Source organism: Agaricus bisporus (genome assembly GCF_000300575.1).
Source record: "Agaricus bisporus var. bisporus H97 unplaced genomic scaffold AGABI2scaffold_8, whole genome shotgun sequence".
Classification (NCBI taxonomy): domain Eukaryota; kingdom Fungi; phylum Basidiomycota; class Agaricomycetes; order Agaricales; family Agaricaceae; genus Agaricus; species Agaricus bisporus.
Window position 1 is genome coordinate 1,154,911 of NW_006267371.1, and position 18,176 is coordinate 1,173,086.

At 47.0% G+C, this 18,176-nt stretch overlaps 5 protein-coding genes across 5 annotated transcripts; 4 read left to right on the forward strand and 1 right to left on the reverse strand.

The window, feature by feature from the left end:
- The first annotated feature begins 994 nt into the window (after window positions 1–994).
- AGABI2DRAFT_194192 (hypothetical protein) lies at window positions 995–3,861 on the forward strand. Its single transcript, XM_006463287.1, has 17 exons — window positions 995–1,209; window positions 1,265–1,528; window positions 1,592–1,790; window positions 1,849–1,950; window positions 1,998–2,004; window positions 2,055–2,148; window positions 2,202–2,284; window positions 2,335–2,373; window positions 2,428–2,457; window positions 2,517–2,640; window positions 2,692–2,766; window positions 2,819–2,912; window positions 2,975–3,049; window positions 3,104–3,136; window positions 3,194–3,444; window positions 3,497–3,634; window positions 3,693–3,861. Exons 1-17 carry the CDS (start codon window positions 1,000–1,002, stop codon window positions 3,771–3,773), a joined length of 1,899 nt encoding a protein of 632 aa, XP_006463350.1. The 5' UTR covers window positions 995–999; the 3' UTR covers window positions 3,774–3,861.
- A 429-nt stretch (window positions 3,862–4,290) lies between these two features.
- On the reverse strand, window positions 4,291–6,223 carry AGABI2DRAFT_179729 (hypothetical protein). Its single transcript, XM_006463288.1, has one exon. It carries the CDS (start codon window positions 6,054–6,056, stop codon window positions 4,455–4,457), a length of 1,602 nt encoding a protein of 533 aa, XP_006463351.1. The 5' UTR covers window positions 6,057–6,223; the 3' UTR covers window positions 4,291–4,454.
- A 303-nt stretch (window positions 6,224–6,526) lies between these two features.
- Window positions 6,527–7,872, forward strand: NdufB7 (NdufB7 NADH dehydrogenase 1 beta subcomplex). Its single transcript, XM_006463289.1, has 5 exons — window positions 6,527–6,686; window positions 6,950–7,033; window positions 7,086–7,100; window positions 7,151–7,469; window positions 7,523–7,872. The coding sequence occupies exons 1-4, from the start codon at window positions 6,607–6,609 to the stop codon at window positions 7,206–7,208; spliced, it is 237 nt and encodes a 78-aa protein (XP_006463352.1). The 5' UTR covers window positions 6,527–6,606; the 3' UTR covers window positions 7,209–7,469; window positions 7,523–7,872.
- An 846-nt stretch (window positions 7,873–8,718) lies between these two features.
- AGABI2DRAFT_225068 (hypothetical protein) lies at window positions 8,719–13,965 on the forward strand. Its single transcript, XM_006463290.1, has 17 exons — window positions 8,719–8,782; window positions 8,842–8,870; window positions 8,924–9,053; window positions 9,117–9,213; window positions 9,272–9,679; window positions 9,732–9,825; window positions 9,873–9,955; window positions 10,009–10,038; window positions 10,085–10,146; window positions 10,198–10,399; window positions 10,454–10,508; window positions 10,569–10,726; window positions 10,780–10,938; window positions 11,001–11,039; window positions 11,103–12,449; window positions 12,539–12,654; window positions 12,707–13,965. Exons 1-17 carry the CDS (start codon window positions 8,741–8,743, stop codon window positions 13,790–13,792), a joined length of 4,137 nt encoding a protein of 1,378 aa, XP_006463353.1. The 5' UTR covers window positions 8,719–8,740; the 3' UTR covers window positions 13,793–13,965.
- Window positions 13,966–15,418: 1,453 nt separating this feature from the next.
- AGABI2DRAFT_194194 (hypothetical protein) lies at window positions 15,419–17,870 on the forward strand. The gene is made up of 11 exons (XM_006463291.1): window positions 15,419–15,548; window positions 15,601–15,633; window positions 15,683–15,809; window positions 15,876–16,027; window positions 16,085–16,116; window positions 16,167–16,266; window positions 16,315–16,518; window positions 16,579–17,040; window positions 17,100–17,239; window positions 17,296–17,367; window positions 17,420–17,870. The coding sequence occupies exons 1-11, from the start codon at window positions 15,460–15,462 to the stop codon at window positions 17,596–17,598; spliced, it is 1,590 nt and encodes a 529-aa protein (XP_006463354.1). The 5' UTR covers window positions 15,419–15,459; the 3' UTR covers window positions 17,599–17,870.
- Window positions 17,871–18,176: the final 306 nt, after the last annotated feature.

Genomic DNA, 18,176 nt, shown 5'->3' on the forward strand with positions numbered 1-18,176 from the left:
AGTTTCGTATTGTATATTTGACAATAGCGTGCGGCCATGAGCTACTTACACATTATCCAGAAATTGATTGGACCATCATACAACTGGAAGGGCGAGCATTATTGAGTGTGCTAATGTGTGCTGTTGAGCTGAGGGAGAGTTGAATGTTGACGTCGAAGGTTTGAACCTCGGCAGCCGCCGGCGCAGTCTCCTCTCGAGATCTCTGGCTTATCTAACCTTCGATCGGTAATGGTATGTAATACCGGTTCTCTCTCCCACCAGTGTCGTTCCTCGCCGCCGGATTGCCTCCCAATCATGCAGTCGCGGGTTCTGATAGAGACTAACAGATCACTTGTCCGTTACCCGTCTGTTGGGAACACGTCAGTTCTTGAAACTTCTGCTTGTGAGCCCAGCCTGATTGGCTCGGAAAACGATACATTGAAGTGAGGCTTAGGACGGCCGACGGTACTTATTAGCTGATGCTGGGCTGATGCCGCCAGTTGGACAATTATCACATTCCTCTGAAACAGAAATACTCTACCCAAAAAAATGATCCTTCTCAGGCTTTCGACCGAACCCTCTCAGGTGATCTTATATCCTTATGGTGCGTCCTACATCTGCCACCATGCGGAAGCCTTACATGGTTTAGAATCCCTTTCATATGCGAATGCTCTGATGCAACACTTGTGCTTTCTCAGCTTCTCTCACAGAAAGCGACCTCATAAAGCGTCAATGCAAACCTTCGATTGCCTTGGGCATCTGATCGACGTTTTCGTTGACATGCGGATCTTCTCTTCTGGCTGCAACACCTGCATCTAGTATTGTATATGGGAATATATTCTCAAACGAACTATCGAAGGTCTCCCACAGAGTCCAGTACAAGCTCTCGGACAGCTTCTGACCCATGTGCTGATCAAACTTGTGTGCAAAGGCACAACGCGTGTTGATCAGGCAGTGATTGACGAAGTGCCTACTTAACCTCGTGGACCAGTGAATCCACCTGATGTCCCAACTGTCCACATGAAAACCAGCTGGTTGTTAACTCTTGCTGCAGCATTTTGCTGTATCGGAGGAATAAATGCGGACCTGGTCGATGATATCGTGAACGCAATAACTCACGCTGTGGATTGCGCTTCATGCCATGCGCTCCTCCTTCCTCTCGCTGGACTAGCTCTGATCGGAGACGGCGCACTCACTGGAACCATTACTGCTGTCTGTAAGGCTCTCGGGGTAATTTGGTTCATGGTGTACATGGAGTTTTAGCATTGATTTTTCGTACTTGCAGGTCGAAGACGACGATGTCTGTGAAGGCGTGATTGGTGACCAAGGCCCTATTCTGGCTCATGATCTACGTTCCATCTCGCCTTTCGGACGAACTGCAACTCTATTGTGTGAAGCTACTTTCGGTCTTTGTCAGGCTCCTGCCGTCAATCAGTTCAAATTTCCGCTCCCAGCTGCCCCGGTTAATCCGAAGAAATGGACTAGCAGTGGTCGCGAACCATTTCAAGTTGTTCACTTCAGTGATGTTCACATAGATCGGGATTACACGGTATGCTATCACCTCTACCTCTATGGGTCTATGCTAATGCATCATGCTGTGACTATTTTTTAGCCCGGTGCGGAAGTACAGTGCACGAAACCAATTTGTTGTAGAAATTGGGCGGATGCGGCTGGAGAGCCAATCAAAGAGGCCGCGGGACCAATAGGAAGTCATAGCTGTGATACCTCGACAAGCCTCATTCAGAGCATGCTCCATGCTGCTTCGATTCAAGAGAATTCCTTCTCGATTTTCACAGGTGACGTTATCGAAGGTATGTTATAGTATAGAAATTGACGGTAAAACAATTGCACTGATCTCTACATGTTTAGCTGATATTTGGTTGGTGAACCAGAATGGGGTTACGAGTAATTTGAAACAGTTTGACGAGGAAATGCAGACAATCATGACGAATTCGGTCTTTCCTGTCATGGGTGAGTTTATTTATAACGTGAAGAACATTATTTAACATCATCCTTAGGAAATCAGTTAGTCGCACCGTCATCCTCCTTGTAACATTCTAACGCGCCTGCGCTAGTGATGTAGCTCCCGTCAATTCGTTCCCTCGTAATACAAGCGACGGGGCCACCTCTTCTCAATGGGCTTTTGATGTTCAATCTTCGGGTTGGTCGGTAAGTTCATACACCTGCAATACGCTATAGTCTCATAGCTGATCACATATCAGAAATGGCTCGATGCTTCCGCCATAGATTCTGTTCAACATATGTCTGGGAGTTATTCAATCCTTGTACCGGGAAGAAATCTTCGGTGGGTAGATATAGCCATGTGCTATTCGGCAGCTATTCACCTTCCAACAGCGTCATTTCAATGAACGATATTTATTGGTACAAAGCGAAGTAGGTTATGCCGCCGTGAAAAAACTTTAAAATTTTCAACACATTGCTTTCAAGTTTCTGGCTCTTTGATAGCGACAACCTCCAGTAAGTACCGCTATTCATCTACCTAGTTGCCTCGATTTAATCCTTTTGGGCCGTATCAGACGAGATCCCAATGGTATCCTGACCTTTGTTGCGGAGCAACTCCAAGCTGCGGAGGATGCTGGTCAGAGGGCGTGGATCATCGCACACATGCCCCCGAACAGTGGTGATGCACTCCATGACCAGGTATAAGCGCCGTTTTCAAACTTGTCACATCTAATTAGATTTGTGCACCAGTCGAACTACTTTGATCAGATTGTCCGGCGATACAGCAATACTATAGCAGGTCAATTCTATGGTCATACACATCGGGTGAGTGTTCGCCATTGCTGGTTATAGGTGCTATTGCCAATACGTTTCGAAGGATGAATTCGGTATCTCGTACTCGGATTATGATAATCGCATAGCAGAAAATGCTATCAGTACTTCATGGATTTGTCCTTCAACAACCCCGCGATGTGAGTACCAAGTCGGCTAATTCGCGCATCAGGGGAGCAAGCTTGACACTGAGTCTACGTAGCCGGAAACCCTGCATTCAAAGTTTACGACGTCGATCCAGATACTTTTGAAGTCATGGACGCAAGGGTATTTTTCAGTATGTCTTTCGCAGTCTGTCGTCAGTCCTTGTTGATGTCAATGTGAATGAAAGGTGATGTGAATGACGCATCCTTCCAGACAGCACGTGAGATGCAGATTATTTATCCGCCGCATATTCTCTTAGGCTCACTATTCATCCTAGCACAATGGACGCAATACTACTCAGCTCGTGAAGTGTATGGTGCCGCGATTCCCGGTGGCTGGCCAGCAACCACGCCGCTGACGCCTGCATTTTGGCATAAGGTAACGGAAGCATTTGAACGGGATGACAACCTCTTCAAGAAGTACTTGGAATTCAAAAACCGGGGCATCAATGTTGAAACCTGTGCACCAGGAGCTTGTAAGGATCAAGCCTTATGCCAATTACGCGCCGGGAGATCCGAAAGTAACTGTGTCAGTGAGGTCTACCTTTTTGCACTGGGCGGAGGGCTGATTTAGTTATTAGCAAATTACGACTCCCGGCTTGAATTTCAGGAGGAGAGATTCTGAAGAGTCTCACAAGCATGACGGAAGGCGCAGTACTATTGATCATTGTGAGGGCACGGGTCTGGGAACCATACTCTCACAGATGCCAGGCAAGATGGTGAGATATTTGATCAAGGAATCTTATCGCAAGACAGTTCTGAATTTTAACTGCTTAGGCTGGGGCCAACATCGAAGGTTTAAGGCAGAAGCTAGCAGAGCAATCCATCCAATGGGAAGGAGTGAAGCATCAAACATAACTTTGAACGCCTATCTGTATAGTGCACACACGTTTCATACTTAGGTTTATGTTATTGTTATCCGACATGAATGGTATGAATTCGCTGAGCAGAGTAGGGTTTCACTGTGTTTCGGGTCACGTATTTCATCGATGGACAGAAAACGCGCGGAAATTGGCATAAGGATGGTATCGAGACGGGCCGTCTGACTCCTCAAGTTTATCGACATGACTCTTGATAGATTTTCGGCTTAGATCCGCGAGGATCGTAGCTAAATATACTAGCGTTCGAGTTGACTTGCGGTATGCTCTTCGATAGGTATGCCAAGAGATCGAAGGGACTGGACGGACGGCGCATTGAGTCTAAGGAAGTTCCTTCGAGGCAATCCAATCGACGCCGTGACATTGTTCGGAAAACTCCTCAGCTTCCGGTGCTCAAAGTGGGCATTCGTTCAGCTGCCAAGATACAAGCCAATGTAACAGCCAGTGCTAACGACTTTGAATAGCGAAGTTTTTTTGTCATCCATTCGAATACATGAGTAGTAATAGGATGCATAAGAATGTCAAAGTAGTTTGTACATGTGCGTCTAGAGGCTTCTTTTACAAGTGCCAATCAGGCTGTCCGAATCAAGTCGTACAATCCCAAAATCCTCATATAGTAAGGCGTCATCCTTGAACGTTGAACTAGTACACTCGGCACTCATCACCACTCGAGTGTAACCCATTCTTTCCCCATCTCACACCATTCATTAATTTCAAACGTCAAACCGTCCCTAATCAGCTGTTCAATTCGCTCTCTGTGAGCTTTCGTAAATCTCTTGCAACATTTCTCTGGATGAACCACTCGTCGGTGGCTACACAGGTGTAAAACGATATTCTCGAACGGAGCGGCGACTTCCAAGTTCGTCGTACGGATATGGTCTTTCCTTCGCATTTCAACCATATCAAGAAAACGAGACATGCGGTCCGAGTTGAGGCATAGAGCAGCGCGAAGGGCCTTCAGACTAGGCAATTGTTCATCGGAAAGCTGATTGGAAGTGGGGGTCAAGAGATTTATGAATGCGAGCGCTTGTGACGGTTCCAAAAAGGACATCTCCAATTCTTGGACTGACGATCCTACGATATCCCATATCGCTGCCCAATTATCGACCTGACAACCCCAGTAGCTGGACCGTATTTCCTTCAAATTGGTCATGCTCCCAAAGAATTCTTCCCAATCAGCGATTTCTTCATCGGCTGAGGGAATCGGATCAGAAGATTCGCCCAAGTCTAGCAGCTTAACGGCAGGAAGTCGAAAAGAGGAGTAGATGAAAAAGTTTATTGGTTCGTTGACCAGGAAGTGACCAGTCCACCGTTGGAGATTCTCGAACGTGATAGGCTCTTCAGGAGGGATGAGTGTGATGGTTGGGCCTGTAGATCGGCTGAATGCCTTGAACTCGACCAAGTTAGTGCATTGTACCACTATCCTAAGGCACTGGGTTGTGAATAAAGAGTTGAGTTCAAGGGAGGTAAGGAGACCCCAAAAGTTCTCGTGCAATGACCAGGGGTGACGATGCAAAGTGACGCGGCGAAGGTTCTGAGGAACGTGTGCGAAGAGTGGCGCGGAAAATGGTTGAGAGCTGGAAGTAGACTCGGAGAAATGAACTTCTCCAAGGTTGCATAACTCCTCACTGTTCATGAAATCACTGGTCAGCAAGGACCATACCCCGGCAGTATCAGCGCCATTGACTGCGCAAACCAACGATCTGATCCTTCTCGCCGACCTGACAAGAAGGGTCCTGAAAATCCTGCTCGCATCTTCGAACGAAGCCTTGGATTTGGTTGAGAAACTCCGGAAATTGAGATGCAAGTCAATAGGAAGTGATCTAGAATTACGACAATAAGTCGCGATTATATCTTTGTTGATGGAACCTAAGTCAATAGGCCGGGGTAACTCTTTCGAAGGGAATGGACTGATTTGAGTCCAAAGGTGGGGTATCGACCAAGCGACTTCGCGCCAGTAAGAAGATACAGCTCCAAGACGCAGAGGGTGCTGGTACTGCGTAAAATTATCCTTGGAGTTGGCGCCTGTAGATTGTTTTCGAGGAGGACATGCCAACTCGAAGATAAGAGAAAGGAGTTCGGGTGGCAGTATGTTAATGGTGGAGAGGATTTCATTGCGTCGGCTTAACAAATCACGACGTCTTGCATCAAGCACCCGGATTTCTTCTGCGAGATGTTGAACCTCCATACTATCCTGTCGTAGCTCGGCTTGTAGTGAAGGCTCTACAGGATGTGCAGGGTCGCAGTCAAATCTGGGATCCATGAATCGTGTCAAAGAAATGGTAGTTCGACTCGAGGGTATTAGGAGGGGATTAGGTTCTGAGATGGCTTCTTGTTCTGGAGCTTTTTATCACCAAGTTGGCTGACTGTTTCTGGCGCCACTTGCTCCAATGAAAGCTAGGTATTGAATCATGAGACCGTCAACGTAAGTATGGAAAGCAGGATTAGGCGTGTCGTTCCGCGTTTCAGTTGATTTGGATGTATCACGATGTGAAGTCATTTTAGGTGCACATATTCAAGTTAGGAAAGCAGGAAGAAGTTAATCGACGCGACGGTTACTCGTGAAGAGAACGCTGATTCTATACAGTTGGCGTGAGGTACCTGGTCATTAGCAGAACCAGATTATCAAAATCTGGACTGGTTCGATGCTGAGGCTAGAGCTAGCCTATACCTTGATTGACAAGGTGTGCGTGTTTGGGTTGTGTGTGTGCACGTTGTTTGCATATGTTCCAGTCACGTGATCATCCATCGGAACGTCGTCGCTGTTGTTCACGACCGAAAGCACGGCCCGAACTTATTCCTCTTCCTGTTTAATGACGTCTTCTACAACTGCATCGCAAGCTGAACTCAAAGCGAACAAAGTGCCCCTAGCATGGCGCGATGGTTGTTCTGCGTGAGTATCAATATTATATCTCGGGAGTATGCGGTACCCGTGCTCATCATAGGTTTGTAAATTATATTCTCTGTATTGTTCGTTCGGATGGGCCTATGGGAAACTTCAATACGGCCACGTTTTTGCATTGAATCCTCGACATGCGCATACCTACCCTCCTGTGATTCTGGACCACTATTGAAAATATTGGGCAAACAAACTCGATTTCTTACGTTTGTGCCTTCGTCGCATGCTTCATGTTGCCATTGGATCGGCCAAACCAGTCTTCTGCTTCCGTTGAATGTCTGCCGAAAGCAGAATTTCTACCTACCCTGGGAATGTGAGCATGAGCGCCATGCATATGAGCGGTACGTCTAAGTATACTAGCCCGATCGAATTGGAACTCATTTCTTTGCGTAGTTGCCAATATGAAGAGTGGGTTTATTTACATTCTTCATTATTTCCAATGCTGACTACCGAATAAGCTATGTTCGTCGGATGAAGGTATTATCAAAGAGGAAGCTCGAGAATGCTGAGGAATAGAGGGCAGGACAGTGATACTGACGAAATCAATGGCAGTATAGGAGTGCATGAGCCGTCGGCAGCAATAGATCTCTCTTTACCCATGTCTTGAGGTAGTTCGGGCGGAGAGTTGAAACTTTGAACCTCAACTTATACTTGTCCTTTAAGTCTCTCGTCACCAGACATTTTCTGCAATTGCCTGCATGTATATTTTAGCCTCACGCACAAGCTGCACTAAATACAGAACAGTATATAACCAGGTTACATCCCTACTGTGATACTGCGTCTGGAGTATCAATTGTGAGAGTGCTGAAAAGTTCGGAACTTGCATACCGATAAAATGATGCCTCCAGTCAACAAACTCTTGATGAACTAGGTTGATCCACGAGCCGAGTGAAGCCTCTCGAAAAGTTACACTACAATCGACGTCCATTTCTATCAAAATCTCTTCGGCCAGGCTTCGAACGAATCTGGTATTGTCTGGTGTACCGCAGATAACAATCTCATACTCCTGGAGGTGAGCAGCAATAAAAGCTTGCTTGACTGCCCAAAAAGGCCCCATGCTATTGGCGTCACAGAGCCTCCGTATTTTCTTCATCGTTGGATAACTGGCAATGTCTTCCATTTCGTTGTCAGTGAGAAATGTGAAGGCACTGGTGAGATACACAATCGGCGGGCCAGAATTGAGTTGACGTAGGCTAATAGAGTTATGCATTGGGCCCACAGTGATTTTGTCGAGGTGAGGTGGAAGTAACGATTCAAACCGCGGCCAATGTGTCCCGATAAGTATGAATGAGCGTAATTCGGAGCAGAGGCTCAAAAGACGCTCCAGAGCTACACAAGGTCCGAGGTCATGGAGATAAACCATATGCCTTTCCTCACTGGGAGTGCATCCAATGTAGAGGCTTCGAACGAGGAGTAGCCGCATACGGATGTGCTCTTCTGGAACATCGTGTTTCGCAACAAAACTGATTAGCCTCGGCGCAAACGGGAACTGCAAAGAATGATATAGGACCGGAAGAACCCAAGCGTGGACGGTGGTACAGAGGAGGCACATCTTTGGTGTGATTTGTGCATCTAAGCAGGCCAAAAGAATAACTGTGAACGATTAGAGCTGCCCACCGAGGACAAATGCTCAATCCTTACTCTATGTATCCTCAGAGTGAGTATGATGGTGGGAAAAATGATGAATTTTGTACCTTTCGAACCAACTCTAAAGGGAGAGAAATCTCGACGTCATGTCTGGCTGACAGTTGGCAGGATGAGCAGAAAGCCTGTTCAGACACGACGCTTGAAAAACCGGAGCTTGAGTGGGCCCGCGATTCTACGGCATTCATGGCATTGAAATACACAATACGACGTGGAGTATTGCAGGCATGGACCTGTGCACCTCGTATTCTGGCCGTTGGTCAATGGTCAGGTCAGATTCGCTAAATTAGTTCATTTGTTCCCATTACGTCAGCCTATTCACTTGTGCGTGTTATGGTTGGGCGTTTAATACCTGCCTAACTCTTGTTAATTATTCATCCAGTCGCGGTTGCGTGTCTAGCATCATGCTACGAATCTGCCGTGCAGAGGATGGTAACTTGTTTCATGTTCGTAGTCCCTTTATTAGGCGACCTATATTCCTGGTATCTACTGACTTTGCACCTAGACCAACGCTACATTGAGAGATATTGAAAGGCAAGTCAACTCATTATCTGGACTGCAACGTAATTCTGACTCTAGACCTTCAGAGCGGGAAGTCTCGAAATATTCGTGAACCAAGAGTCAGGAATCGAACAAGACGCCATACTGGCGTATCTTTCCGATGGACGGCGGCTTACGAACAGCAATGTTAGAGACCTCGCTGGCGCAGCGGACCAGGTTCGTGTCATGGAGTTGTGCATACAGCACTTAGCTTCAGTGTTAAACGCCAGGACTCCACAGATTATATACGTGTTCAACAAGTACTACCTGGACTATGAGCTGGAAGATGTTCTACGGAGTCTACATGTACAACCCACTCTACAGCCTACAGTAGAAGGTCAATTGAATCTTGTCGCATGTAACAGGGCGCTGATGCAATTTCTATACGTTTACAGAAAACATGAGTGCAACTCCACCAATCCGACCCTCACAACTCGCCGCATCGTATCTGAGGACAGCACGCCTCCACCATGAACAAGTTAATCAACTCCTCATATCACTACGTTATCAACATGAGGCAGTTCGAATAGCAACAAGTAGCCTCGATCTCCACATTCTCGCTATATTCGACACGTTTGATTCTATAGCTGTTAATGCAAAGCGTGAACTCGCTAAACAAGCCTCACTCCTTGAGGGACTGAATTCAGATCTTGAAATGATCAAAAGAGTCCGGATACACGTTGACTTCATGTCTACTTCTGTTCGAAGAGCTATCGAGGCTGGAGACCGACATAGGACGTTAGGTGATTATGTCTCCAATGACAAGATGCGAACAGTGGCGGCAGGTTGTGCACGAACGCATGGTGTGTCCACCCGCGTTGATTCTGAGTGCTCTGTTGACGTTGGGGCCCTTAGAGGACTTGAAGTCGCGTTTTGAACTCACGGAAAAGGTTGTTCTCAAATTAAAAGAAGGCACCGATATCGTGCGCTCCTCAGTCAGCGATAGACGGTAAGATAGAACATCTATCCACCCCCAAGTCCTTACGTTTTCGCCAGCTTAATCGATGACGCCGACTCCTGTTTCCGGCGATCTCAGTCCTTCGTGGAGAAGATCACCGATTGTGCTGCAGCACTTGAGGGTATGAGCTGGATATGTCCGCTTCACTAGTTATGAACTGACCCTATGGGGCAGGCCCCACAAATAATCCGGATAACCTCATTCGTGGTGAGTACAAATATTGACTCGCCATTCTAGGAGCTAACTTGAGTAGAAGTCCGACAGTTAGATTTTGACCACCGAAACGAAGTCCGTTTTATCGCAGAAGTGAAGGTAAATTCAACTGACATTTATATGTGACTCTTTTTCAATATATGAACGCAGAATGAGTACACCGAGCATTGCATTGTAGCTGTTCGCAGAATCAGCCTTCTTAACCAAGACGTCGCGCAAATACCTCCTGCTCTTTCTGCACTTCAAGCTAGTTTTCGCGGAAAGAATAGCTTTTCCCATATCCAGCGGCTCCACAATATGCTCTATGCATATGGTGCTACCGTGATAGAAATCGTCCGCCGCAAGGAGTTCTGTGAGTTTTATTGCGCGTCAAACTTTATCTCGGTCATCTGACCTCAGAGATGAGCTCGGTTCTTCTTTCAACGTGCGCAAACCATCTTAGAAGTGATGGCCAAACTTTCGTAAATTTCCGCAGCACTTCTATCCCGATAGATCGCCTGTGCTGATTAACCGATTTAAAGGGCAAGTGAACGCATTAGGCGCCAGGTTTATCGCAGCGAAGTACATGGTCAACTGCCTTTTGACACTCGTGGGATGGATGAACCAGTTCCTGTCATAGATTTCTCTCCCAGTGGAAGTACGGACTCGGAATATTCACTTGAGCGTGGGGACGTCGATGGTATGCACAATCACTTTCCCTTCCGATATTACATTTCTTACAATGAGCTTCAGTTCTGATGAACATATTGGGGGACCTCGAAAAAGATGCCGAGTCGGTTAATGATATCACTGCGCTGAAGGCAGTAGATGAATGTCGTGCATCTCTCAACAAACTGATCGGGAAAATGGAAGGGTTGGAGATAAATTTCGATAGAATGGCCGAACGCTCACGTGGGTCTGTTCACCTCAGAAGCATTCTGAACATATGATGACGCAATCTGCCTCACACGTAGTCTTATCTGTATCGCGAGTATCGTCTTCTCGCCGAAGATGTGGGTGCTTCTGTGTTCTGATGAAACGAATGGGGCTAAAGAACATTTTTCTTTGACACATAGCGACAGAAGCTGATGAACAGGCTTATCAAGAACTGGTTGAACAACTCCGAGCCATCCAGGAGGCCAAGGCACGCCAAGAAACCCAATTTCAGGAGGAACGAAAGGCACTACAGTCTGAGGTTACCCGACTGAAGAATAGGCTTGGAGAGACAGAGTCAAAATTTTGTGACGAACAGGAACGCAGCAATCGACTGGAACGTGATTTACACCAAGCACGAGCACAAATGGAAGGCGATGCGACAGCGCGGCGGATTCTAGAGAGACGGAATGCGGACCTTGCAAGCGATATTGAGATCCAACGACGCGATCTCGTGCGGGCTCTGGCAGATGCCACTGATCAGTCTCGGGAAGCTGAACTTGTGCGGCAAGACCTTCAACAGGTCAAAGTTGAATTCGAAGAGGTCAAGGCTTTGGAAGCAAAGAACGCTACGAAAGTTGTTGCCCTCCTCGAGGAACAAGCAAACAATTTGCGTAGATTGGAGGATGCTCGTTCACGCGGAGAAGATTTGCAAGCGCAGATTCGAGCTGCGCGGTCAGAAAGTGCTGAGGTTCATCAAGCCCTCAAAGAAGCCAGCCAAGAGAAGGACCGGCTATTACGGGCTCAGGCATCAGAACACGACCGTATCATAAGAGATCATCGGGCGGAAGCTGACGGTGATCGTGCGGTGTTGGAACGTCAATTTTTCGAACTCAAAGCTACCGAAGAAAACAAGGATAGTATGTTAAAGGACCTGAAGGCAGAAGTAGACGTAGCGAACGCGGACGCCGTCGGGTTACGGGAAGAATTGCAACGCGTGGAGCACGAACTGAGAGAGGCCAGGCATATTGAGAGGATACTCAGAGAGGACTTACGTGAAGGACAGGTTTCACAATCTGCCTTTGAACAACGACTTGAGAACAGCGGTCGACTTGTCGCCCAGATCTTGGATGTAGCAATCACATTCCGCGATTCTCATGTAAAGGCGTTAAGTTCGGCCCAGGCTATGTCGTCGCACACCACATCCGCGAAACATACCACCTCTGCTGCTGCCTTAAATCTAGCTGAATCGGCTCTCTCGTCCGCTTTGCGCCACAGCGTTCTCGGCCATGGACATAATGATGAAGCAGAACCTATTGATCCCTCGGACCCTGCCAATGCGCTGGAGATTCTTCGCGGTTTTGACCATGATCGTTTTCTAGAGGCAATATCAAAGACAGGGTCGACTATCCGAAAGTGGCAAAAGCAATGCAAAGAGTATCGCGAACGAGCCAAAGGTAAAATCTCCTTCAAGAATTTTGCCAAAGGGGATTTGGCCTTGTTTCTTCCTACGAGGAACTCGGTCTCGAAACCATGGGCGGCGTTCAATGGTAAGCCGAAACGGATTCCGTTCAATTTAAAAATTCAATGTTGCTAACGACGTTACCCCGATGATAATCCGTTGTTTCAATTATATCAGTCTCATTCCCGCATTACTTCCTTCAAGCTACTGGTCACCTGGCCGAACAATTAAAGACACGAGAATGGATCGTGGCAAGGATCACGTCAATAGCTGAACGCGTGGTAGACCATCAGGTAAGTAGGTAATTCGCAATTGAGAGCTTAGTTACGATAGCTTCCTTCACAGAATCCAGCTAGCAATCCATATGGCCTAGGGGATGGTGTCAAGTATTATATGCTGGAAGTGGAAGATTGGACCCAACCAAGTCAGAACAAACGGCGTGCTTCTTCCAGGAAAATTTCTATCGAGAAAGCACCCAAGGACAATATGACAAGTATCACTCCCATAAATAGTCCTCCGAATCTACCTCCAGTAATAGCAACCGGACCGCCTGAAACCGAGGTCGAGGATACTTTCCGCGTAACACATTCCCCTAATTCTCAGTTCTTTCCCATTCGTCAACGATCGAATTCTTCGCCGGGTACTCGACCATCGTCGTTATCGCGTCTCCTGGCACAAGCTCCGGAGAATCAGATCGATGCCCTCGCGTCTCGACATGGGGTAATCCAACCCGACGAAGCAATAACCCACGAGACTCCCGGTGAGACGTCATCTTCGCCACCATCGCCTGTACCCAGAATATCACAATCACCTACACAAATATCACCGCTCCCTGCCCCTTCTCCCCGTCTTCCTGCTATCATATCTTCAGTGCCACAGAATTTTTCCAGTCAAGCATCACCTTTGCGACCCGGATCACGGGCTTCACGGTTATCGACAACTTCGAAATTCTCCGGAAGATTACCAACCCTTGGTACTTCTTCGCCTGGGACAGCTAAGGCACCCGCTACGACAGCATTAGCAGACCAGATATTATTATCCTCGTCGCCTTCGAATGATGGGAATCCCTTTGGTTCGCCCGTGACGTCCTCGCCAGAAGAGTCGTTGGCTGATGGTATGAATAACCTATTGCAACGTAATTTGGGCAGGAAAAGAACAACATCATATCATATTCCGCGGTCATCCCCGTTAGCAGGAAGTAATACGTTACAGAATCCCTCACAGGCTCCAGCGAGACCTGTCCTGACCGCGGCAAGTACTTTAGCAAGTTTAGCAACTAATTGGGGATTTGGAAGGCGGAGAAAAACGGACGTTGGCTCCCTCCTTCCACCCGTCGAGTCTCCACCACCAGAAGAAACGCGGAGGCAGGAGGGTCCATCGGATCGTGTCAATAATGATTCGTCGGCTCGAGATTTGTTGAAGCAACTATAGCGTAAAAGATTAATTTTCCATATACAAACTACCGTAGTAGGATCAGATAGATGAGATCGGTTGTCTTGCTTTGACCATTACATGCTATAACCAGATCTATGTATGACCATGCCATGCGGAGCTTACTGCTGCTTACTATAGGTGGGGCAGGTCCGGGAATGGAATCAGGGGTTATTGGATTTTGATATGAGATGTCGCGTGTTTATGGCGGAGGCCTGCTGACGCCCCTGATGACACTGTAGTAAATATACGCTGTCTGTATTCCCAAATGCCAAAATGGCCGTGAGCCTGGACAAAGATTGTGATGTGGAGTCCAAGTGATGAAAAGTTGTATACAGGTTTAGTCTAGCAACCTCATTCAGCTCACGCGCGATAAACAGCTAATAGTAGCCTTAACAAGTCTCAAGGACCCCCAAAGCTGGCGGAGTGAAGCAGTTGAGACACAACATTGGGTCAACTGATCTTGTTCATGTTCACAGGAACATAATCTTTAACTATATATATAATTCAAGCCGACGATCGGATGGCAAAAACCTCACTCAAGGGGCTGCCACACACAAACCGACCGACGTAGTATACGCACTAAACGTAATCAATTTAAACGCCTCGGCACCATGGTGCTGAGTATGTACTGGAATATAATTTTGAAAATTCTGCCATTTTTCCTGATTTTCAAGCCTATGGGACATGTTTTCTGGGAAGCAGTGCGACAAATTTTCTTAGAATCGGCACATCGGGCAATGTACCTGATTCAGTGTATATGTGACAATGATATCAGTTAGGTTGATGATCTGAAGCTGATGGCGTTCTCCAATTGATCTCATACGAACTTTACGCTGTGCGGGGATAGGTTTGTTGAATTCATGTCAGTAATCGAAGAGTTCATATTTTTTTTCGACGATCTACTAAGTTGTTACCTGCAAATGTCACCGATGAAAATTTGAACATTTTCGGTAAGGCGGCTCCAGATTCAGATGTCTCGAAAAGTCAAAATTCCGCGCTACGCTTCTATGGGTTTGAAGGGCGAAACCAAATCGGAGAAATAGATCACAGACAATGGATCACAGACAATGGTATATTTTGGGGACTGGTTCAATAATTCAGCTGGTTCGGACGCCGGAATATCTTCGGTGGACTTATGAAAGAGATATGTCAAGGACCGATTCCATCACTCCATCATTTTCAATCCCAATGCGGCGTAGGTCATGGGTCGAAACGAGTGAAAATAAAAATAACCGAGTTTGGCCATCCCTGAATGCCAAAAGCAGAGAAAGTTCTGTAAGTATATCTCGTGAAGGCGTCGAAGCGGGCGACAAATCGAGTTAGGGGAGGCCACTGAGGGAAATGGTGAAAGCCATGGGTCATGATTGGGAAAAGGATATATTTTATATCCAGCATGCGCACAAACGAAATGGGGACCGGATGCAGGGCCGTGAGACTCGGATTCAATTGCAGTTTCGCTATGTTAGTCCACATGTCCAAGTTAAGCCTGTGGGGAATCATACGGCGTACCTTTGGAAAAAACCTGTCTCCCGGTCATTCGGCCATTCCCCATCTTCCCTTTTCCCGGGCCTAGGCAACTATATATAATCCCTCCATTCTTCCCCATGCTTCTTGAGCAGCCCATCCCCTCCTTACTTCCCGCCAATAACTTGCATTGATTAACTATGGCGGGAGGCGCTGTTGCAAACACAAGCTCGACCAATAACTTCGCCAGTCTCGCGGATCCAAGGAGGAAATGGTACAACAACGGGCGGTATGTTTTTCAACCCTCCCGCCGCTTTTCACCTAATAAACATTCTTTTCAGATTAATTCGTCTCAATGCATGGATCGTCCTTTTGTGAGTTAGTTGGCCTTGCTAAATTACGGTCGCTGATTACAACACCTAGCCTGATCACTTCGTCAACAAATGGGTACGATGGAAGCATGATGAATGGCCTCCAGTCCCTTCCACAATGGACGAGTTATTTCAATGACCCTTCCAAAGGCGATTTAGGTTTACTCAACGCTATCCAAGTAAGAATTTGGTCCGCTAGATTCACCTACAGTATATTCAATCCACTTTTTTTATAATTCCTTCAGAATATTGGTGCTTTGGCTGCCTACCCCTTCTCTCCGTACATCTCTGATGGCCTCGGTCGTCGATTTGCCGTCTGGATGGGAGCTGTCATCATGTGCATTGGTTGTGCCATTCAAACTGCATCTCAGTCCACTGGCATGTTCATTGGTGCTCGGTTCGTTGAAGAGCCTTCATGTAATTAAATGTTGTATTCACATCTTCTCTCCGACAGTTTCTGTATTGGTTTTGGTCTCACGTTTGCCGGTAAAGACAGCGTACTTTCCTACCCCGTAGTGCGACTAACGCCTTCTTAGCCAACGCCGCCCCCATGTTGGTTACCGAGATATCCTACCCTGCTTACCGTGCACCCTTAACCTCATGCTACAACTCCCTCTGGTACTCTGGTGCCATCATGTACGTAACCCTGTCCTTTTTGAGGTGTGGTCTAAATAAAATCGATAGTGCCGCATGGTCGACTTATGGAACTTTCAAAATGGAGGGTAGCACCTGGGCTTGGCGTATTCCCTCCGTCCTTCAGGGCCTTCCTTCTATCATTCAAGTAGCTTTGGTCTTTTTTGCTCCCGAATCTCCTCGTTGGTTGGTCAGCAAGGGCAGAGATGCAGAAGCTCTCAAAACACTCGCCTACTACCACGCTGATGGCAATGCGTAAGTTTGGTGCCGAACCGTTACCAGATCAGTCCTTAATGTGTTGGTTTGCTGCTCTAGTGAGGATCCTCTCGTCAAATATGAATTTGAAGAAATCAAAGCAGCCATTGAGTTCGATCGTACCGTCGCAGCTCACGTTGGCTGGAAGTCCCTTTTCACCAAGAGAGGCAATCTGAGGCGTCTCAGGATCATCGTCGCCCTCGCTTTCTTCTCTCAGTGGTCTGGCAATGGCCTCGTTTCTTATTACCTTGCACGTGTCTTGGAGACTATAGGTATCACGGATCCCAACGTTCAGCTCCTCATCAACGGTATCCTTCATATCTGGAACCTATTTTGGGCTCTGTTGGGTGCCTTCGTGGTAGAAAAAGCTGGCCGTCGCTTACTTTTCTTGTCCTCACTCGCTGGAATGCTCCTCTTCTTCATGATGCAAACAGTGTGCTCTGCTATCTATGCCCAACGTGCTGACGCACACGCTGGTCACGCAGTCATCGCCTTTATTTTCCTATTCTATGCTGCATATGAGTACGTCCTCTCCGATTTCTTTCAACGTGCAAACGTGCCTGGTCTCATTCGAAGAACAGTGTTGCTTTCAGTCCCTTGATTGTCTCTTACACGGTTGAGATTCTGCCTTTCGACATTCGTGCAAAGGGCTTCACTGTCTTCAACTTCGCTATCTCTCTCTCCCTCATCTTTAATCAATACACGAACCCTATAGCCCTCGGTATGACAGATTGGTTCATCCTCGCTCTTGACTTTTTGTTAATTGTTGCTCCTCAGATGCTATCGGCTGGAAGTACTACATTGTCTACGTGTGTTGGTTGGCCTTTGAGTTTGTCTTCTGTTTCTTGTGTAAGCTCCAACCCTGCTTAGTCCGCCCGTGTCCTGATAAGATATTTCTCAGACGTTATTGAGACCAGGCATCGTACTCTCGAGGAGACTGCTGCCATTTTCGATGGCGAGGAGGTTACCGAAAGCCTTGCAAACATTGCGCACACCAAGATTAATGAGCCAGCAGATAAGAAATTGGACAGTTTAATGGGTGATGATAATGAAGGGTCGCAAGAGAAGCACACGGCTTGATTGACGGACTTTGTAATTTGCATTTCGTTCATCTCACTTCTTCGTCCGCGTGATGGACGAATGAGTTTGAATTTTCTCAGTCAAATTTCACTAATCTGGTCCGCGCATGACTTTATAATGATATATCCGATGCTCCTCATCTCGGCTCAACCTAAACTGCCATGTACTTGTAACTTTACGAGGTTCAGTGTTGATGTAGCACAGTTTCTGATTTGTTATGTCCATCATAGCCATCCTTGTTCAATATGATCTGAGGTCGCGCCAACACTACTGCGTATCCATGCGTGTTTGGATCTATTGTCGTTTGCGGTCGCTCGCAAATACTTTCAGCCGACTTAGCCACTGCCGAGTCCGGATGAAAAGTTTTGCAGACCTTAGATCAGATGCCTGATAGTTGTCTCCGTAATCGCTGAATCTGTAAAGGTTTTCCAAAGTCATATGCGGTTTCAGGCTTCCAAGCCAGTTCTAACTCCTCAAATGGCCCGCTCCACTTTCTCTTCCGCCGCAGCCAACATTTGAGAATATGGGAATTCCAACATCTGGGAACGAAACCCACCACACGCGAGAACGTCGGTAAT